Here is a 23,490-nt window from a genome sequence, read left to right as displayed (position 1 = left end):
CTTCTTCCTTCCATCTAACCTAAATCTACCCTCTTTCAGTTTAAAGCCATTACCCCCTGTCCTATCCCTAGATGCCCTTGTAAAAAGTCCCTCCCCATCTTTCCTATAGGTCCCCTTTAAGTACTGGAAGGCTGCTATAAGGTCTCCCTGGAGCCTTCTCTTCTCCAGGCTGAACAACCCCAACTCTCTCACAGGAGAGGTGTTCCATCCTTCTGACCATTTTCGTGTCCCTCCTCTGGACCCGCTCCAGCAGGTCCCTGTCTCTCCTGTGCTGAGGACCCCAGAGCTGGAGGCAGTACTGCAGGTGGGTCTCACCAGAGCGGAGCAGAGGGGCAGAATCCCCTCCCTCCACCTGCTGGCCACCCTGCTTTGGATGCAGCCCAGGATACGGTTCGCTTTCTGGGCTGCAAACGCACGAGGGTACATCTATCTGTACCCTTTTAATTTCCTGAGGCACCAGGGAAGGAAAATGCTCTCTCTCCTACCATGGGCATATATGCATATGCCCTATCAGACAGGGCCCTGGTGTGCATCAGCCTCTCAAGTATTTGGTAAAAATTCTCCAATTACTGGTCAGATTTTCAGGACAAGAACTCTTCTCTTCCCTTTGTCTTGAATGCAAACTGGGCACTAGCACAAACATTTATCTCCTAAATAGCTATATCCCATATATTTAACTCTCTAAAGCTAGAAACCGAGCAGCCAACCCATTATAGAAAGCCAAATGTGCACAAGACACAAATTAATTTGTTGAGCGAGTCACCAGTTTTGGGTTTTGCATGTTCTTCCCCTTCAAAATATCTTCCCCCAAATTTGAAGTAATGTCATGAAGCATAGCAGACTACTTGGCAGGCTTCTCAGCTAACAGGCAGGTAATAGTGAGGTTTCTTTAAAGGGCTTGTGATATGTATGCTGATATAAGACTAATGTTTAGTTAATGTAGGTAAACTGTGTGAATAGGAGTGTGAAAAGTCTGAAGCCAGAATAAAAACAGTACTAAAAGATTTGGGTTTTTCACTCTTTAAAACTAAAAACTTCACAATTGTTTCATTTAATGAAATTGCCAACTCTGCAATCCATATAGCTCCCCCCTAGCCTCTTCAAAGAAAATAAAGATAAATAATTACACAAGTGGCAACATAAATCTGTTCTTCTCTGGCACTTTTGCTAAGAGGAAAGTTTGAGCTGTGAATTTGTAACAAGCTTTAACTATGAAATGACGAAAAGCTGGCACCTTCACAAAGCTCCAGCAACAGAGAAATATTCCACATCAGGTAGCAGTGCTTAAAACCACTGCTTTTTGCCTTCCTTTACATGTGGCATGGTTCACAACTCTATAGTCACGGGGATCAAATGTCCTATGGATCCCTTGGGATTTATCTCCTTCACCTGGAAGCCTGAAATTATGCCGCATGGTACTGGATGATGTAGATATTCCCCTTCAGTCCCATCCATTTTCATTTATGACATTAAAAATAAAACCAGCAAAATTCTTGAAACAGTTATTCCATGTCCCAGATCCTCTTAGGAGGAACAGGCCAAAGTCAAGCTTGCTGAGCCATACCCCAACCAGAATCCCCACGGTTTTATAGATTTAAGTAGCTTAACATTATTTCAGTGTGCCACACTGTCACAAAGGGGCATTATAAGTGTTAAGGTTGTCAGTCTGCTGAGCTATCAAAGATTCATGTAGAAATGTATCAACATCCTTCATATAAAGCTAATCAAATTTGAAATTACTGACATGTCACCTTGAGAAGGAATTTGATTTATTATTTGCAAAGTAATCCAGAAAACTGTGAGATGCACAGCTATAAGAATTACTGTTACACTGACTTTGTGACATTACATTAGTTTTGTTGTTGCTTTTGTGCCTTCACTAAATAATAATAAACAACAAAACTTTCCTTGTGCCATTAAGTTGTATGAATGTGAAATGTGGCTGCTTAGAAGTAATAGCTCAGATCTAAAACTGCACAAGAGTTGCTTGCTATTAATTAATGATATGTAACAGAAAGCACAAAATCGCATGCAGCCGTTTTTCCTCTTTGCAATGTTCCCATACTTAATGGGGAAACTTGCCAAAAGTCATTTTAGCTCTATGACCTCCCTTGCTTGTTTCTCCCCACTGGGTAGCAGGGACTGCTCCAGTGGGATCAGATTTTAAATGTCATGCAAATAGCATGCAAATTTTTAAATGTCATGCAGTTTAAGTGCATACATAATTTGTAGCATATTTACTTATTTGTGCTCATAAATCACAATGCCTGCGAACACACACCAGGCATGCAACTGTGTATACATTTCTCATGCACAATCGTACGCTAAGCCCATCTGAAAACCTGCCTGCTTTTAACTTTACATCAGACACATGACTTGGCTTTGTCTTTAAGATAAAGACAATGTAGGATCCCACTCAAAAAAGTCACACACCTAGTTAATTGTGCTGCAATATTCATTCAACTTGTACCGTAATTTAACACACAGCACTCACGTATGCCATGGACTAGGTTCTCTGAAGTAAAGATTTGTTTTTAGCACTGATATTTGCTCCTTGTTGTTATGTATAGTTCTGTACATATATGAATGCATGTTTATGGTACAACGTAAATAAGAATTTTGCATTTGAGATCAGCTATCCTGGTAAGTAAATGACTATGCATATAAACAAATCTGTTCACTACCTTCAAATATTTTTATTTGTCATATAATTATCTCTCATATATATCCTCACAGATGTATAAAATATATTCTTAGGAAAATTGCCACAGAATGTTGTTGCTTATATTAAGTAAATAGTATATTTGTGTACTATGCTCCATACTTACATACACGAAGCATATTTGTATACATATAGAACTGCCAAATATTTCACTTCTGTTACTATACAAACAGGTTGATATTACTGAAAAAACCACATCCCTCTACTAACTCTCCTAAGTGTTTTTGTGACTGGGTTACCAACATACCTTTCAGAAAATGTGTTTTTATACTGATAAGGCTACATCACACTAGAACTAAGGATACTATACAGCTAGGTAGGCTTGCAGCTAAGAACATAGCTTTTATCAATCCAATTAAATCAAGACTTATTCAAGCTGTAGCCTTCACTGCTGTCATTAGCTGCTATCTCACAGTGCCAAATGCTCCACCTGAATTCCTACCTGGAAGTAACCTGCCACTTCCCCATGGCAGCTCATTTTGGGTATTACCAACTAAATTTTTGGACCAAGTTACCAAACCTTTCCTTTCCCAGATGCTGAATGCAAGCTAGGATGCACGGTGTTCCTTCTTGTGTTTCATCACCAAACCCTGTGGCAGAGACCACAGGTACCAGGATGGACAGATAAAATGAACTGCAGAAGTGTGCAGAAGGTAAAACAAAACTGTGAAGAACTAGCTTTTTACCATATTCCAAATTTTCTTCTTATCCCCAGTGTGGGCCTTGGTAATCCACAAAAAGAGACAAAAAAAGTGCACTTATGGGTGGCTTTGAAGACACTTGCTTCAAACTGCATTGATAAGATCAAGAGGAAACTTAGATTCTGAAACTGTGGGAATTTTCCAAATGCCATTTAAATAACTACAAGAGTAACCAAGAATGTGAGGTGAATTTCAAAATATTAGCGTTAACAACTTTCTTTTTTTAGACAGGTTCTCTCTGGCAAATAAAGCTGTTAAGTGATTTCAATAGCATCAATATTATACACAAAAATGTGGTATCATTAATAACAATGAAAAAGAAAAGAATTCTCATGGGAGATATAAAACCTGTGTGCAACAAGTTATACCCTCACACTCCTAATCCAGTCTGAGCCATTTAATTTCATGTTTTTTAAATATATTAAAAATCTTCCGCCCCCCAAGCCTTTTAAGAAGAGCATTCATAACACTGTTACAAAAGTAGAAAGCAATATGTTAGCACAGACGACTTTGTCTACTGGTTATTGAAGGGAAGGATAGCGCCCAATGCCTAAGCTGAAGCTGACCCGATAGATCAGACCCTGGGGGTCCTGAATTTACATTTCATAAGCTTAATATCCTGCCTGATTTATGATTTGCCTTCTTAAACAAAGGAGGTTGTACTTAACAACTTTACTTTTGTGTGGTAACTGTTGATCTGAAAATGGCACATAAAATGCATTTACATCAGCACTGCTAATAGGCCCATAATGATTCTTTATTATGTTTCAGTGAAAGGCAATTGAGTGACAGGTAACTGATTTTGTAGATCAAATAACTTTCTGCCACCCCCACACAGCTCCCAGCTGCTGCACACTTTATATGCCAATACAAATACAGTTGTAAAGTAGACAAATATATTACAACTACGTTATTAAATGAGACACAACACAGGGTGTTGGAAGAATCTGAGAGCCATTCAATGCCATGACTGGGAATTACAAACACGTGAAATCAAACTCTAAAGGGGTTTCAGTGCAAAACTAGTGCAACCCTCCCTCTGCCACTTTTTTATATAAGATCTTAGAAGTGATTTTGCTCAGATAATACCTACTTTTTTTCTGCAGAGGGCTGGAGAAGCCTGCAGCATGCTCTCACTCTAGGTATAACACGTATTTAAAGCAAAGCAGTTCAGTATAAAGACAGATGTGCAAAACTCCTGATACTGAAGGCTGATGTTAATGACACCATGCAGCTGCGATGCACGCTTGGCTGAGGCGCTGCAAAAGCCTCCCGTGTGCTGAATTTTATTTTTATGTGCTACACCATGAGTAAATAACGATAAGACATCAGAGCCTGTCCAATAATCTTTGACAACAACCCTAACCCTGTCATTGCAGCCACGGGAGAAACCGGCACGTACTCAGCCCTGACCCACCGAGCCTTTTATCTGTGTGTGTACTCTCCACGGACTGAGCAAATAAAGGGCAACCGGTAATTTACACATGAATCAACTTTCTCGGCAAGCAGGCACCAGAGACGTCCCTTTTCTCTGCCGCGGAGAGGAAAAGCATCCAGGTCTGAGCTTGTCTCCCCAGAAATCGTGCGAGCCAAAGAGCGATGCGTTGGGAAACGGCAGGTCAGCAGAGGGATGCTCTTCTGGATGCCTGATAAAAAATGGCATCCACAAAGGAGCTGATGAATATTGAGCATGAAACAGGACTGACAGCAGCAGTGAGCCTTTGTCCTATTCAAAACAGGTAATGTCATACAAACCAAAGCGGAGATACAATCCCGATAGAAGATGATACAAGATACCTGAGCGGGTATCTGTAAGGAATTCAGTCTACATTTTAATAAGGTGCGAATCTCGCAGTGCCTCAGGTCTCATTTCCACTTGCCTGCAGCTGCCTTTTGAAAAGGTACGCGGATCATCTTGGGCTTACGAGAGGCTGGCCACGGGCGTGCATTAGCCAGTAATGACAAAATAATCCGTGAACTTTATTCGTGATGAAAATTAGCCTAAAATTTCACAATGTGAAAGTCAGCTGTAAAGATAATGCAGCGCTTGCTTACAGCCTGTACCTCATTACGAAGAGAAACTTTTATCAGCCCATAGGCACCGTTCATACTCTCTTCCCCACAGTGAAGCAGGGTACAGCGCTGCTCTGTTGAGCAGCCAAGAGGTCAGAGGCATTTCTGTAGTTTAAGCCATTGCAAGCATCATACTGCTATAAAACAAAGGCAGATGTTTTATTGCTAGGTTTAGCATTTTTTAAATGTCTATTTTTGAAAACATAAGTTCTCATGCATTGCAACATCTACTCAGCTGCTGCTGAGAGTTTCCTCTGCAGTCTTAAAATGGGAAGGGCGAAGCAGACTGGCATCAGTGAAAGGTCTGAATTAAATGTCAGAAGCTGGGTCACCTAGCACTGCACATGTTTCTTTCTTAGCATCAGCAGATAAGGCCCCTCCACTGCTACCCTCCTTGAGGAAGCCCGAACAAGGCTTTTTGGAGGCAGTGGCTCCAAATGATGAAGTGGCTTGCAGCTGATGAAGTATTTCAGAGAGTCACATTTTCCTTTCCCAGCTCTTTTTCCACCCCACCACTGATCCTGCTTCCCTAAGCCCCAACCATCACTCTCTTGTCCCCCCTTCTGCCGCTTGTGCTAACATTTGCTCAGAAGGGCCAGAACAGACTAGAAAGGTGGGGGTGAAACAGCCATCACTGTCTCTCCTCCAGGCAGCTCTTAATAACTGTAGGCGCTAAACAAACACATAATAAAGCACAACCACCTAAAACTAAAAAAAAAAAAAGAAAACGGAAAAAGAAACAAGACTAGTGTGACAGATGCCATGTCTTTGCCTTCTCTAAACTGAAACATAAAATAAAACCTGATGTTTTTCTTCTTTATACCCCAGGTAAATTTCCTACTCTTTAAAATTAGACCCTTATATTGGGGTTATATCCAGCCTATCTTTTGTTTAGCCTCCCCAAAACATATTAATTAGTGAGAATGCTTACACTACAAGTCTTTCCTTCCTAAAATACAAGAGAACAAAGATATGGTTATAGAAACTCATTTTGCCTTTCCAAAAGAATTCTGTGAGAGTAACAGCCATGTACCTGATAGACAAAACAGACCTACTGAGTCTGATTTAGTATTTACATTGCGATACACAGCTTTAAAATAATGAGATAGGTTGGATATGCATTCGTTTAAATTTAATAGCAATACAGCTAATATCAGATCTGAGTTTATTCGTGTGGTGCATTTTCTGTGAGTAGGGTTTGACTACATGCCAATGATTTTTGAACTATGTAGTGAAGCCAATTAGCTCTAAGAAATAAACTGATACTTCTCTCTAGTGTCATACTAACTGCTACAGTATGAATTATGCTGCTGATAAAGATGTTGCTATGAGCCAAAAACATAACTACAAAGACTTAATCAACTTGCAACATTTACATAATCATAATAAGAAATTCAGCTTTGAAAGACTTGCATTCATGTTGCTAAATGTATGTCTTTAACGGACATTGAAAACAAAGGTAAAAATCCAATATAAAACACAGGGTTTTTTTCACTGACATGAAGTCTCATGCTCTCTCTGTATTTTCTGGGACTGACACTTGGCTCATGTTGGCTGCTGCTGTTCTGTAAATCTTGTGTAACATCCCTAAAACCATTCTCACCTGGTTCATTAAAGCCAGCACTGCTGCCCAGGCTCACTGACTTGACCATGGTCACTACATTGCCTTTTCCTCTGGTCCTGCCAGTGAACCCCTGCCCTGCAGATGCTCCTCCTGAATGTTACCACAAAGACTGTTTTTCATATTGTACAGCTTTGACCATGCATTCCTCTTTGCAACCTTCGCCGGCTCCACTTTCTTGATCATGTCTAACGTAAAGAAGTTGTTTTCACTTTCAGAGCTCACAGGCTTCATCTATGCTGACAAATTAAACATAACCAGGAACATTGTTGGGCACCTGTCCTGGTTTCGGCTGGGATAGAGTTAATTTTCTTCCTAGTAGCTGGTATAGTGTTACATTTTGGGTTCAGTATGAGAAGAATGTTGATAACACACTGATGGTTTCAGTTGTTGCTAAGTAGTGTTTGTGCTAAGTCAAGGATTTTTCAGCTTCTCATGCCCAGCCAGCAAGAAGGCTGGAGGGGCACAAGAAGTTGGGAGGGGACACAGCCAGGGCAGCTGACCCAAACTGGCCAACAGGGGTATTCCATACCATGTGACATCATGCCCAGTATATAAACTGGGGGAAGTTGGCTGGGGGGGATCACCGCTTGGGGACTAACTGGGCATTGGTCAGTGAGTGGTGAGCAATTGCAATGTGCATCACTTGTATATTCCAATCCTTTTATTATTATTATTGTCATTTTAATATTGTTATTATTATCATTATTAGTTTCTTCCCTTCTGTTCTATTGAACTGTTCTTACCTCAACCCACGAGTTTTACTTTTTTTTTCTTTTTTCCTGCCAATTCTCTCCCCCATCCCACTGGGTGGGGGCGAGTGAGTGAGCGGCTGCGTGGTGCTTAGTTGCTGGCTGGGGTTAAACCATGACAACACTGTACCCAGCTGGCACCTAACGGCCCATGCCTGTCCTCCCTAAACTAAACTCTCCCCAACCCCAAAACAGGGTGATGGCATCCAGCTGCCTTTGGGGAACAGCCCCAGGGAAATCCTCGCTCCAGAACTGTGCCTGGAGAGCATCCCTTGGCATGGGATCACCAGCAACTGCATGAGGAGCACAAAAGCACAGGCAGCTGCATCCCAACGCTCAGGACTATTAGCAGGCACTTTAATTTACTAACACAGACATACATGACCATCCTACCTGCTGCCTAGCTGACCCATCTCTTTTCAAACTCACTCCTGCCTCCGGTCAGCTCATTACACACTCCTCTAAGGACTCATGCAATCTTTTTCATAAACTTCTGCAGACCTACTTGATTAACTTCCTTCAAGTTCTTTAGTAAAGCTCTCCTTTGCTGAAATGCCTGCAAAGAATCAGAGTAATTAGGTTGCTGGTCCTTTTGACAACTGCTATCACACCATACTACAGGGTTTTGACTGTATCTGCCCATTACTTCTTTTTTATGTATATAGATTTCAAAATGTGGCAGGACTTTGCACGGTGCCTACCATAACATGCCTGTAACTCTGACTGCCAAGCTCTCTTGAAGCAGAACTTGCATCAGCTGGCTTTAGTTCAGGTAAGTCATCTGTGTAGTTTTAACATGTCCAGGAAGATCTCTCCATGGAGAAGCTGATCCTGGGCTGCGAGAGCAGGGCTGGCTGTCATGTCAAGCAGAAGTAGTGTGGAAGGGAGCTGACAAAGTGAGGTCACATCTAAGCACACTGCCCTGTCTCAAGCTGGAAAAAGCAACCTTGCAGGACACACATTGAAACAGTTTTCAGGGAAGTACGTCTACTGCCAAATGTGTTAAGAGGACCACAGCAAGGGTAGGGCAGACCCAGTGCATGTACCACTGCCAAGGTGGACCAGGTGTCATGAAGCTCTGCCTAACACCCAGTGGTTTCCCTTAACAGGGCCAGCTGAAAACTGCTGGAAAAGTGTGGTCGCCAGGTTTCCACCATCAACACATTGCTCTTGATGGTGGAAACCTGTTCTGGTGGCTTACCCCATTCGCCAGTCTCATCAAGAAATTCCTTTTGCAGGTGCCTGCAGAAACTCTGAACTAGTCCCCAGCAAAGATGGACAACAGAAACAGAAAGGAGGTTGATATTTTCTATTCCCAACCAGAAAAGATTAAATACGGACTGTCCCTCCTGGCATGCGTGTCCATAGAGATCAAAGCCAGTGCAAGGTGTCCATTGCCCCTCTCCCAGCACACATCCATATCCATGGGTTTATCTTTCCATCCTTTGAATGTATGTTCTTGCTTTGCCTTCACTTGCCTTGACTAGTTGAAGGGGAGCTTGTACCTTGCCTTTTTTCCTTCTGCAGAAAAGCAGACCCTGCCTCAGAGAGCCTGGGTCCCCAGTGGGAAGAGAGAGGTCCCTCACATTTCTGCTGAACAAATCAGACACCTCTTCTGCAAACTTGATTTGCCTGATGCTTGTCTGGGACTTTTGAGCACAACGATGTCTTAGCTCGTTTTCCAAGGCCCCTCATTAGCTTTATTAAGTTTCTTTTGCAGCTAGAAGATGGCCAACCTTTCTCACAGAGTCTAGTTGTAGCAAAGCAAATATCTCTTGCCCCTGCTGAGGTGTTAAGACACAAATATCCATTCCCATGCAGGATACACTAAAGTCATATTCTGAGTACAAGCAACTTAGTCTTATCTTCTCTTTATGTCTAATTAAAAGCCAGCAGTGGATGGTATTAACTCTGTTTGCAAGGGAACCAGACCATGAACTTCAAGACGCCAGGGCAATGACACGGCACCTGAATTAACATCATTAAAAAACAGAGCAGGTGAATGCTGCCTGTGAAACTCAGCAACTTCTCTGATCAGACAGTCCCCAAATAAAAATACCTTTAGATGTAAAAGTAAGAACATAAACACACATAACCTGACTTCTGAACAGGCCTGGGAACAGCCAGAGGACCTTGCCCCTGCCCAGAGCTCCCCAGCCAGGGATGTGCAGCACATTCCGCAGGCAGAACTCAACTCACGGATCAACCCCATTAACGCAACTGATCGTTGGACGAACCCTAAACAGATGACAAATGTTATTCTGAGCTGCCTTCTGAGGCTGAATAAACCTGGTCATATCAGTGAGAAATCCACTTGTGGTAGGAGACCGCCTAAACCATTTAAATTTTAACGTCATCTCTCCTACTCTTAGCTGGCTGTGGTCTGATACAGCAGCTGCTGAAGGAATTCACACTCAGTTAGACAATTTGCAAACCAGGAGGAAAAAGGACAGGACCAGGAACAAACAATAAAGCAGAATGTAATTCATAATTTGGGTGGGCTAATTTGAACATTTAATATCCCAGGTAATGCTGTGTCCCCTGGAAGGAATAACTTGAGGCAGGACCCGGGTCAATAAACTGTTTGCAGGAGACCTTTAGCACAACTGTACTGATAAATTTGCTGATAAAGACTTCTGTTGTTTCTTTGATTTAATTCCGTCGATAATTTTATTTCTGCATTCATCTTTTCTACCTTGCCTTTCCAGCTGAGCCGAGCCTGAGGGTAATTATATATCTATATAATTATAAAAAAAAAATAATACCCTCCCCAAATATTATATATAGAGATATTATTTTTTCCTCCAAAGCTGACACGAAGGACCACGATGATTTGGATGGTGGAAGGTGCCCCCATACCATTGCAGTTATCATGATCTGCTCAGGGTCACTTTTGCAGCATGCACAGATGCTCCCTCCCTCTACTGAACCAAAGTACCGAGCCCCTTCCTCACCTGGGGCTCCGACATGGCAGTGCTACTTCAATTTATAAGATGTAGAGGAGCTGAAAACATACAAGGGGGAAAACCACGGTTGGTGGCTGTATTGGGGAAAAAAAGCTGCAGAAATGGTGTGTGCAAATACCATGTTGGAGAAGAGATGTATTTTTGCACGTCAGGAATAACACGGTCATCATGTAGAAATACTTGTAGATGTGCCAAGCCGGATATGTTTCTCTTTTTAATAAGGATTACCAATCTATTTAAAGAACATGTCTCAGGCTAGGTATTTAAATGAATGATTTGGAACTTTATTGGGATTCATGGAATTTGATTAAGTGCATTTTCCTGTCACTCAGGTAAGTATTTTTATTAATCTGTGACCTGCCACCAAGAATAAACATGAAATAGGGATTTGCTCAACTTTTACCAATTAAAAGTGTTCAAATGTTTCTCTCTCACGTGCATCTTCTCTCCCCCCCTGCAGACATGGCAGACAAATTATGCAAAACAAAAACATTTAACTGTTAATAACATACAGTAGGAGAACATGATTTAAACCTCTATTGTAAATATTGTTTTAAGGAAGACAAAGTTATTTTTAGGACAAAAGCAGCTAGAGGTTTAGTTAAAATTAGTTTAAAGTGCAAAATATTTGCATTTAATTTGATTTAGACGTTAGCTGAAAACATCTCATTAAAAAAAAATAAAAAATCTCTGTTTGTAAGACTCACTGTAAAAACGGTTCCTGTACCAGCGTGCACTCCAGGCTTCAAATAAAATTTCACACAGACATTGTACTTTCTTCATTATTCCCTGCAACTTTTTTTTAAATACAGAGTACATTTTATTAAAACGAAATTTATATTTTAGGAGAGGAGAGATTTGAAATAACGGCATTTAAGGGGCTGCTTAGACAGTATTACTCATTTGACACTGAAGGTTTTGTTTTGGTACACAGAATATAAAACCATTTCCTCAAGATATTTTGTGTTCAGCATAAAATATTAAAAATGTCTCATTTCCAAGAGATCTGGTGGGAGTTCATGACAGATGTGTTATATCTTTTTTTTGAAATTTTTTGCAGCATTATTGCGTCTAATTAGCCCTGATGATTTACCCATGACAGTATGAACTTCTTGAGAGGAAAGAAAAAGTGGAGCATAATCTTTGGAGCAAAGAACAAACACGTTTTTGGGGAGATGGGAGGGAGCAAAAGCACTGACTCGAGGTGGTTTATAACAAATGCCCACAAGTAGCCCTGGGAGTTTTCACTTATTTATGCACTGCCATATGATCCATCTTTTTGCCTTCAGCACTACAAACCAGCCTTGGTGCAACGTGCTCTCCAGGCGTTGGCTTAGCAATTGTGTCATTGCTTCTTATCTGTGTCTGACGACTAGTTACAGAGGACCGACTGCTACGGGTGAGCTAAAGGTGATGCGAAAAGCCTGCCATGGACAAGAGGAGGCACCGCTGAGCATCCCCCTCACGCTCCCCCCTCTCCGGGCCACCAGCTCCTGATTACAGGAGACTCCAGGAACCGAAACGTGAACCATCCCTAAAAATGTTTATTTTTTGCCAGCAGGGCTTCTCTCCTCTTTGGGCCCAGTGTAAAAATACCTTGTCAGAAGTTTCTCAGAAGACATGGGGGTTATCAAAGGAGACTCGGCGCCGCAGCCGGCGGGACGCGCCGAGGAGACCACGGCGGCCAGGTAGCCACTGGAGAAGGTGAGTGGAGAAACGCTGGCCCCAGCAGGGGAATGCAAAAATCATTTGCATTGAAGATGGGGAAAATGCACAAAGTTAAGATTTTTAAAGTTTCAATTAAAACATCGCTGGTGTTTTTTTCACCTGACTGTAGCCCCATATGGCAAGGTCAGCCCTTTCAGTGAACAAACAGCTCAGTCGCCTCCAGTGTAGCTGTTATCTGCCTCAACAAGGGGAGACATTTGGCACAGCCTAAAGCTGGGGCATGAACCCTGGCTAAGCTTAAGACATTTATCTGACAGCATCAGCTGACACTCCACAAACACATTTGCTCTCCATGACCCCAGAGCATTCGTGATTAATCAAAAATGTATCTTGGATCTTGAGAACAAGCTACAAGCAGGCACACAAAAAAAGAATATGCTCTCAATCTCGCTTATCGACTCCAGAGGTATATTGAATTTAGAAATACCAAATAGAATAAAATGATCAATATGTTCTCACTTGTCCATGGAAGAGCAAACTTTATCCCTCCAGCAACAAACATTGATCATGTAAATGTTTTGGAGCTGCTTTCAAGTAAAGAAAGCAAAGGCACTGCGATATTTGGGCAGGGGTATTAGATGGAAAAGTTGCCAGCATACGTGCACTAGCACTTGGTTGGAAAGTATGCAAACAGCATTTAAAGCCGTGGAGTGCAGCAATGCACCTGAACCACCTCCACCGCTGCGGCCGTTTCCACCAGTACATATTGCTAACATCCAGTTTGGGAAACACTGTGCCAAGTGATCTTAATAAAACATTATAGAGGGGACTTTAAAACTTAATGAAGGCACATAATCTGCTTCAGAGAAAACTCCCTGCCTTAATTTAAATGAGACACAGTTATAACATATCCCCTATGCACTGTTTACAATTTATAATTTATGTCTCAGTTCAAATACACTACTTTCTGCAGTCATCTGCTAAGTGATATGATTAGCATTTGAATATTGTAATATTCTGCTTCTCAATACTCAGAGTAATATGATGCAGTGCATTTGTATTTTAATACTTCTTTTTATTCACTAATAAGCATACCAAGCTCTAATTAGTTGCGAAGAAAGAAATCACGCGCCCCACCCAGTCTAATTTGGAAATGGTTATATCTCTGTAAAAACTCTCCACCATTTCACTTATTAAATCCCCCTCTTTTCTGGTTACCTACTGCTCAGGCTACAAGTTGTTTGTGCTCATACAGCACCATCACTCTACTATAGCAAAACTACTGTATGTGCTCCGGTCCCTGTTGGCATGGCAAACAAACTTTCATTGCATGTGCTCTCTATAAAATGGTGGTACTAATTAGAAGATATAAACTCATGCTGAGACATGATATGAATTGGCTTTATGCATCTACTAAGCTCACAGCAGTATTAGATTTATACTGTTGATGCCCTCAACTAATATTCAACTAGAAACTTACAATTTTTTAAATCTGCAGAAAAACGAGACAAAAGTGATGGTGCCTCATTAATGCAATTCGCAGAACCTCAGTAATCCACACTCCACTAATCTCCACATTCATAAGCAGTGCACAGAAAAAAAGTCTCTTTTTTCAGCAAAGACTGAGAAGCAGAATGGTGTAGTGAAAACTCATTTTCAAACGCCATTGTAGTGACCATACATCACTTTTCCGTGGGCAGAACTCAAAGGGTACAGCAGCAGATGAGCAAGCATCACCCTGGTTTATGGTGGAGGACCCTGAGGTCCAGACCCGATCTCCCCGCACTAAGCCTGGAAGAGGTTATTAGCACATGATGATCAACTATGCAACCTGGATTGCTACCGTTAAAAACATCATGCTATGTTTGCTTAAAAAAAAAAAAAAAGGAGGGATTTGCTCGTCTGCAAGAACTAGGAAGTTACTAAGGTACCCCAACTTCAGCCTGATCTAAGACATTGCATATATGTAGGCTCATGACAACCTCGCTCAAACTCATGTTGCAACATGAGCTGTGGGCACTAGACATCACAGCTGTGTGTTTTGACATCGATAGTGAAAATGAGCAGAAAATCTGACTGTTCCATATCAAGAAGTATTTTTACTAGTGCTAATGCGCCTTAAATACCTTGTTCCACAGATGAGTGGCCTGGCACCTGCTGTATGAGAAATAGCCAATTACTGTTCAGTGTCTCTAATTTTCTGATTCAATTAGCATGCTTCAGAGCTTTCCAGTTTAATTGCAAACTACTTCACAGTTAGCTCTCTGATTAATCATTGCCCATCTGCAAGCCATCGCAAAACTTGGTGGAACAAATCTGTGTACTTTGGAATGCTGGGAGCTTAGCAAATCAAACTTGTTTTGGTATATAAAGCTTTAATTTTGTTTGCCCTTTTCAGCTGCACTTGTAAAAAGCTCTGTACTGATTAAACAGGAAGTCCAGACAATAATATGCTACATTATGCATATAATTACTGTAAATACAGGCGAGACTGTAGAAACATCACTTAAGGTTAGGTGCAAACATGTATGGAGTAGGGGGTCAAGAAAACACATTTGGAATCAATTTCTTCCCCATTATGACAGTAAGGAGGAATTAGGCGGGGGAAAAAGTGGTATGAGGTGGTGATGCAGTTCCAGCACCCCTGACTCTAGAGGTATTTCTGCACCACTATGCTGCTGTACAATCGCTGCATACTATTCCCGATTTCCTTTTTGAAGGGAGCCGTTAACTTCCCCAAACTTAAAAAGTCCAAAAAGTTGTATTCTGTTGATTAAATACCATACTTTTACTTTTCTGTACATTTTTGGCTTAAAGCAGAACACTGACTCTTGGGTAGGATCATAAGACTGCCCAGCTGTCATGGAGCTGCTACTTTTTCTGTATTTTACTATACTAACAACAGTAATATCCACTGAACTGACACAGCTTCTCTGTTTTACAACTATCTTACTCAGGTGCAGAGAAACTACCTGTCTGGAAGACTTGATTACAAATGTAACAGCATATCGCACAGTAGGAAATTAGCAATTACATTCAGAATTAAGCATTTTGCACATATGAAAGTATAAACATAATTGAAACTTGCAGATCTGAAAATATTGCTTAAATTCCCTGCAAGATTTCAGCATGCATTAAATTCAGTGTATATGACTGAGGTATCATTAAATTCAGTGTATATGACTGAGGTATCAGTCCTGCAGGATGCTACACATCCCTGATTTGTGTTAAATTCAGTAAGATGCAATAGTGTCCAGTGTCCTGTGGCATCATGCTTCAAATATTTTCCTGAACTGTGGCCATGCTGAACATTTTGTTTCCAAATCCCACTACTTAGGAACATGCCAACATCCACCATAATTTTAATAACTGCAGGTTAATAAGAGAAATACTATTATTACAAATAAAAAGCTGAATCAGCTCACTAACTTCTCTAGTCATCAAATAAGCTTCAAACACTGCAAAACTGTGATAACAATGTTTGGATGAAACCTAGTGGCATCACCAGAAAGGAGTACCTCCTGCATCCTGACAGAAACAAAACGTATTATTGACCCAAGAAAGAATAATTATCTAAAGCTATATTATTGATCATCAAGACGCTGTCACCACGTCAAAGCTGGAATTCGGCCGCCTTCTTCAGGGTCCTCAGATCCCAGTAAGAGTTCCAGTTAAAATCCATTTTGGTCATCACCGGTGGTAGTTTTTAGGAGCTCCCTGCAAGCCCGCGGAGCGGTGCTTTGCTCAGCCGGGCTGTGGCTTGGCCAGGCTCTGTCTCTGCCACCAGCACATACTGGTGGCTTTCCCCAGTCCCTCTCTGCCCGCAGTGCTGGGGCTGCAGCAGGGCACGATGCCATGGCTGCTAACGCTGCCTCGCCACCCAACTGGCCTAATGCGGAACCTTACAAAAAAGGGTCAGAAATTCCTGAAGTAGGCATTGCCACCAAAAAGGCGTGTTTGCAAACTTAGCCGAATGCAGGTGACTACCTATGCCACTGGAGACACAAAATAGGTCTCTGCAGAGCTTTACAACGCTTTTACGATTTTCCCATCACCATTTTTCTATACCAGGTGACGTATATATGTCACCTTGCAAGACTAACCTATGCAACTTCTCCGTGATGAACAATATAGACATTGCAAACATGAGGCAAAAAGTCTTTGATGCTGTGACATGCCAGCTCCTGTTCACTATTTGTGTGCATGTAGACGTACATGCAGTATACTTGAGTAGAGGAATTTTTTTCTGCAGTATATACAATCAGATTACAGATTTAAGATACTTATTTCAAACCATGCTGACAAACGTGCTTCTACTCTGGGAAAAAAGAACAGAGCTTTGTGTGTCTGTGAAAAAAAAAAAAAGTTTTAGGAGTTCTACATGGTTTTTTTTATTTTGTGTTTCTGAAGTCACTGTTATCTCTGTAAGCAAACCACAAGGTTATCAGAGTAACCTCCTCTATTATGACCATTTCTGCATATGATCACAGAATTCAGAAAACAAAGGCAAAAAAAATGTGATGTTTTCAACATTTCCAAGAGAATATCTCCTAAATCTGTACAGCATTGCTTAAAGTTTTAGCCCCACAATGCCTACTGAAGTCAAGGCAAGTTATGCAGCTAAAGCCCTGATAATTTACTCCATTTAGGGGTTATATCCCCAGCTCAGCGTGTGGGAACCTGTGCTTAGGGCTCTGTGGCCAGGCTACCCTGCCACTCCGGGATGCGGGACTGTGTTATTCCCATCACTTCCCCTGACAGTTTCCTTGTGTTTAAACCCAGTTCACAACTGCCTTCCCAGGATGAGCTGGTTTCCCACTCTGGCCTCTTTATTCTGAATAAGAAGAAGCCAAAGCGATGTTAAAGTACTTAATGTATCTGACGGAGCTGTAGAAAAATCCCCTGGCACAGAAACTTGAGCAACATCATCTCCTGGCCCATCTTGTGTGGAGGCTGAGCAAAGGGTGTAAAATACAGGGGTCTGGTGAAGCCAAGGGATGTGGCCATAAATCGGGTCCCGTGGGGCTGTCTGAGTTACAGCCCATCCTGGGAAGCTTTGCTGGGGTGTGAAACCCCAACCTGCAGACCCCCAGCTCTGACGCTCAGCCCTTGCCTCTGTTACAAACATTTCCCAGCAAAACAGATGACTCTCCCCGCATAGCTATTCGGACTGCTTGCTCTGAAACACAGCGCGATCACCTTAAAAAATATTTACTGTGCTTTCGAACCGCAGCATTAACCCCCCCCCCCCAACTATTGCAAAAAACCATTACTTTCACTTAACAGAGGGAGATTATGAAAATAACTGTAGCTGTTTCACTACTGTAGGGATGATGAACTTGCATCGGGTGCCAGAGTCAGCACACAATAGTGTTTTCATTGGCAAACATCTCTGCAACCTGGCAGGGCTGCCTCCGTCCCGCTGGTGTCACCACCCGGAGGGGACCAGGGGGAGTGGATAGCAAAACAGTGGATGCATGGGAAAAAACATCCTGGCATTGTTTATGGGAAAAAGGTCTTCGTCCCTGTGTTTGTAGGGTCCTGCTGCAAGTCGCATCATGTCAAGTCACCGCTGGTTTCCATACCCACCCGTGAACCTGCTACAAGACCTTAGCTGTACTTACTGATCTTTCTTTTCCTTCCTACTTCATTCATGAAGGTGACTTGCAATGACCAAGAATGTTTTATTCTCCTTTGTTCTGGCTCTTTTAAACTTTTGCTATGGTGCCATGCAAGGTTGTTTGTTTTTTTTTTAAATACAACTCCTAGACTTTATATAAATTGGTCTTTTTTATACAGATTTTGGAAAAAAATATGCAGCATTGTTGGATTTCTTGGTTGGTTTAGTTTGCTCTCTTCAGGAAATGTCCTAAACCTCAAACTTGCACATTTCTCTGTTTTGAATTGAAAAGGGCTAGAAAATCTGCAAAAACAAGGTGTGGGGGGTGGACACACTACTATTTTTACTTCCTTTAAAAATATTTTTCTTTTCCTCACTAAGAAAAGATGAAATTTAAAGTACCGAGGAGGTCTCATGTTCCTTTTTCATTACCCCTGCCTGCACATATTTAGTCTCTGCTTCTGATGGTGAGGAAAGTTAAAATATTAATTTTTATTAATTACTTTAAAAAATTTCAAGCTATGAGGAAGAGTGGTTTTCACAAATGAAGATTTTATCTTCCCTTACTTCTTTGTTTTTAGGAAGCATTCCTCATCGTTCTACTGTGTCTTTTAAAAATGACAGAATAGAGACACACATCAGCACTTCTGGGGTGCAGAACTGGAAAATAAGGAAAGTTTTATTCTGAAACATTGTTTTGGTATCAACTTAAAAACCAACAACAATGGTGAAAAAGACCTGAAAAGTGAAATCCATTCCAGTAAAGGCAAAATAAGAAGGAAGAGAGTCCAAAACCGGCCCAAGCCCAATCCTACACAGCAATGCGGGTTCCCATGTGGCAGCAGGGATGGGCAGGTTGCTGCCCGGCACTTCTGTCTGATGCTGGACTGCCACCAACAGCGCATGCATCTCTCTGTCCTAAATAAGTGGCTCGAGCAATTTGGAGGATGTTAATTATTCAGAAACTACATGACTTGAAGAGTAACTACAGAGGTACCTTGCCAACGATGAGACTCCTATTAACAAGTTTACCGAGAAATTTTAGACTTCATTAGTAGTTATTCCCAAAAGGCACCAGTCCACTGAGACTCCGGTGGGATACAATAACCTGCATGTTGTCAGACATCTGTAGTTAAAGTGAAGCACCAATTACTGATCCTGCCTCTACCAGGTTTCTGCTGAGGTCCGCACATGGCTTATTTTCCTATATTTTGACCCAAATGGAGCACTGAAACTTAGTCCACTTTGTTCCTTGTCAGGTATAAGCAAAGTAACAAATTAGGGGAAAAAAAAAATCAGAAAGTGTCCACAGATGACTTTGTAATAATACAACATAAACACAATCTCTCTTTCCCACACTATCACAGGCACTTAGTTATCATTGCTGTGTTAGTATATACTTGTTAAATATTTATACAGCTCAGGTGAAAATATATTTCACTCGACAGCTTGCATACTGCACTATCCACTTTTAGCAGAAACACTTGAGCTACTGGTCCCCAGCGTAGAGCAAAACAGAGGCTTAGAGCGTTTTTAAAGCAGGAAAGGAAAGGCAATTCTTTGCTCAGGTGTTTCATTTAACTGTGAATAAAAATTAGTATTCTAGCCAGTAACGCTTTGCCCTACCTGTGGTAAACTCATCCAGTCCCTGGCTGGGAAATGCAGAGTATATTCTGCAATGGAGAACTGATTTATTTCACCAGATATCACAGACAGGCATGATTCCCATGTGCAAGGAGAATCCTCTCTCAAAAAGAGAAGAATTATGCTAGGTAAGTAAAATCATAATACATATGGAATAAGGGGATGAATAAGGAGCACAGAAACCAGGACAGCGGTGGGGCATGGGTGAGGACAGTCTGGGTCCAGGACACCTGTGCAGGTTCAGGATACTCACTGCTGGTAGTTTTCCCCCCACGTCAAAATGCAGAATAAATAGAAAAAGAAATCACCCTGCCTTTGTCCAGAACTGGGACAATATCGAATATACCTGTTTATGCATTTGTACATAATATTTTACTGTATTTTAATTCATTTTAGTAGCCACAGAGCCATTGAACTTATTTTAAACAATTACTTCAAATCAACCCTTTCGCATTAATATCAACATAAACTCAATGTATTAAAATAAACTTGAAAATCAGCTGTTGTGCATATCCCAGAGGTGGTTTAATACATCCATCCATATATGTATGTAGATGCTTATGAATATCCTGCTGCTTTGAAAACGACCCGCTATGTTATTTCACCACAATTTGCATTGTTATAATAGGTTATTGACTGATTTTAGGTTTAAGGGACTAAGGTAGTATTCGGTAATGACTCTGTGCTACAAGTTTATTGCAAGTGCCCAAGGTTCATTCACCCCAAGCAATTCAGTCAATAACCAATTTTTATACTTCTATCTCCTTTAAAATTCCAAACCAATAATCCCTGGCTTTTTTTTTAATTATTTCAGTATCAGACTAACATTTCCCATGGAAATCAATATGGGTGAGATCCATTAGCCAAAAATCTGCAGCACTGCAATGCAAACATATTAAAAATATTGATCTTGCAGGCTACTGATGTTTTGATTGACTTTAATGTTTGTAAGCAGCAATAACAGAATTTCAATGACTGAAACAAACTTTTGATTAAAATTATAGATTTTTAAATTTTTTTCTATTTTACTGTTTCAAAGGCTATCTCATGGTTTACTTGTATGCCATAAATGATCATAGTAGTAAATACTTATTCAGTTTCTCATTTGTAAATATTAAGGTCTGCCACAGGTTACACATCTTCAGATATACTTTCAATCACTTTTGATGTTTCAGTTCCACTACATCAGATGTATATAACACCACCATGGGCAGGGCCAGACATATTTTTGCAGCACTTTCCCTTCTGGATCCTCGCATCTCATGTGTTCCTGTTATCAGCAGTGACAGGAATTTGATCTCACTCTTCTCTTTTTTATCACTATCCAATAAACTTCAGCTGATGTTTTCATAGCAGCTGATCGAGATTTTGCTAAAGCTGTCTTCCTAATGTGGTTCCTCCTTCCAAAATAAACAACTCAACTAAAACAAAGAGATCTTCTGCACTCTGGGTCTTTCTGTCTTGGGTATGCATATGTCTTCATTGCCGTACGGTCTGAACGTCCTACCACCTGGATCATATTTACTACCACAGGAGAGAAGTGGCATCCCTGCTTTAGGGATGGGGAAGTAAAGCATGGAGAAATTAGGGGGTACCTTTGGACAATCTAGCTCCCACCTAGGTCCTGAAGGCTACGATGCGGTACCTCCAAAGGATGAGAAGGTTTGTCATCAGGAGGCACCAGACCTGATGGCTGGGTGAAGGCTGTCTGAATGGTTGTTTGCTGCTGGTGACACATGCGGCTGCTGTTGGCTGTCGTGAGCTTCGGGCTAGTGCAAGACCTCTCTTTGCCTTGGGGTGCAGAAAGGCAGGGGAAACTACATATGCCTATTCGGAAAACAGAAATGAAATGGACTCCTGTGAGGAGACACCAGAGGTGGGTCCATGTGACCTCCATCCCCAGAAGACTGTATTGGCATACAGAACCTGCTGCTGCACCTCCTAGACACCTCCATCGCACCACGCTCATACAGACAGAGCCTGTATGCAAACCTGCGTATAAATAAGCACCTGACAGTGAAGCTGTAGCTTTATCATTCTGGCGCCTGGCAGAGGGATATGCCACCTGAGGCCCCTTCCAGGCTTGCACTTTCACAATTCAATATTATAACAGTTTAAGATACATCCCCTTGGTCGGACTGAATTTCCTCGTCACCTTTCTCATTCAAGAAGGTTTGTTTTCTTTGTGCTTTTTACATTACAGACGGGGTTTACCTGAAATGACAGCAGTGGGCAGACAGCTTTAGGGAAAGAACAAAAAATGGACCATGTGAATGGTTCTGCTATTTTTGTTTCTTTTAAATCACAACCCTCTTCCAGCTGACATCCAACTCACGAGGTCTGCCAGTGGCCAGTGCAGAAAAATTTTCCAGAACAGGAATAACCAAGGGACGAGGCATGCTGAGACATCTGGATCATGCAATTAAGCAAAAGAGATGTGGTACCTGTGCAGCATTTAATACAACATCCACCACCGAGGTACAGCTCCCGGACCAAAATCCTCTTACAAAGTCACAACATGCATGGACCTGGGTTAACAATACCTCCATGCACACCACAGACTGAAGCTTTCCAGTGGGGTGTGATGCCCAAAAGCCCTGTGCCACCAACAATCCCCCATACCTCTGGAAAAGCTCTGGGGACCAGACCAGAAGACCCAGAACCCTGCTCCTACCTCTCCCACCCAGATGCACCCTGTTGAGCGCTGACCCCATGTGTCTGGTTCTGTTGCCCCAGTGGGGTTCTGCAGTCCAGTTAAGCCTTGATGTTTGTTACTATTGATCACCCGCTTCAAGATGTTCCAACAGAACAAGCAGACTAGCTCTGTCAAGAAGCTGCACGTGGCAAGAGGAGAGACAACCTCAGCTCAGCTGTGTATCTAGATGACCTGATCTAATCCAAGGACCTCTTCTCCCACTGTGGGACATTAAGAAAAGTGCTCCATGTTTGCTGTCAAACACCTACAATAGGCAGTGCTTTTGTCTGCTGGTGCACCTTGAGATCCTGGGAGTGACCAGGAAACAAAACTGCCTTTAAATGAGGAATGTTTTGGACCAAGGGCAGACAATTTCACAAGCCAGGCAGAGACCCCTCCTGTAGACAAGGAGCTGGAGGTTGGAGAAGTTCTGCATTGACCATGACCATGACCATGACCGTGACTAAAGACTGTCCAACTTCAAGTCTTCAACCACCTTTAGATTAAAAAAAACCCCAAACCACAAAGACCAATAAACTAAGAACAGTTATGAATCTAACTACAAAAAGAAACTGGTGAGTATCAAAGGGATTGGTAATGTTGCAAATGGTATTCTTCTGCATCTGTACTGTAAACAACTAAGCATCAATTTATAATCCTAGAAATTGAAATACCTTGTTCTCCACTTGCAGAACAGGCAGTCTCAGTACAAGCTTTTTTATGTACTCTGACAGTATTTCTACACATGCTCGGAAAACTGCTCCAGGCTGGGGAGCATATTTCAGGGCTCCAGCACATGAACTTCATGCAGATTCAGCTACAAGGGTTTGAAGCGCTCCTGCTTTCTGCTGCTTGTCCTGCCCCTCTGCTGGAACGCTGGCCCCTGAGGTAGAATTAGCAGAAATGAACGTACCCAGCACATTAGCACAAATGCACTTTTTTTGCAGTTTAAGATTGTCATGTGCCAGGAATGTGCATACCCCCGTATAGCCTTTGGCAAAGAGGAGGTGGTCAGCAAAGGGATGGGC

General features: G+C 41.8%; 1 protein-coding gene across 11 annotated transcripts in view; it reads right to left on the bottom strand.

Moving 5' to 3' along the window:
* Positions 1 to 23,490, bottom strand: part of FAM172A (family with sequence similarity 172 member A) — a 271,889-nt gene that overhangs the window by 21,348 nt on the left and 227,051 nt on the right. The window contains exon 11 of one of the 11 annotated variants that reach the window (XM_052776894.1): positions 21,413 to 21,594. The exons of the other annotated variants lie outside the window; for them this stretch is intronic. Within the exon in view, the coding sequence (XP_052632854.1) occupies positions 21,413 to 21,594 (182 nt within the window). The remainder of the gene's footprint in view (positions 1 to 21,412; positions 21,595 to 23,490) is intronic. 11 annotated transcript variants of the gene reach the window in all.

Source organism: Harpia harpyja, chromosome Z (genome assembly GCF_026419915.1).
Source record: "Harpia harpyja isolate bHarHar1 chromosome Z, bHarHar1 primary haplotype, whole genome shotgun sequence".
NCBI classification, from domain to species: Eukaryota; Metazoa; Chordata; class Aves; order Accipitriformes; family Accipitridae; genus Harpia; species Harpia harpyja.
This window is presented reverse-complemented; position numbering and strand designations above follow the sequence as displayed.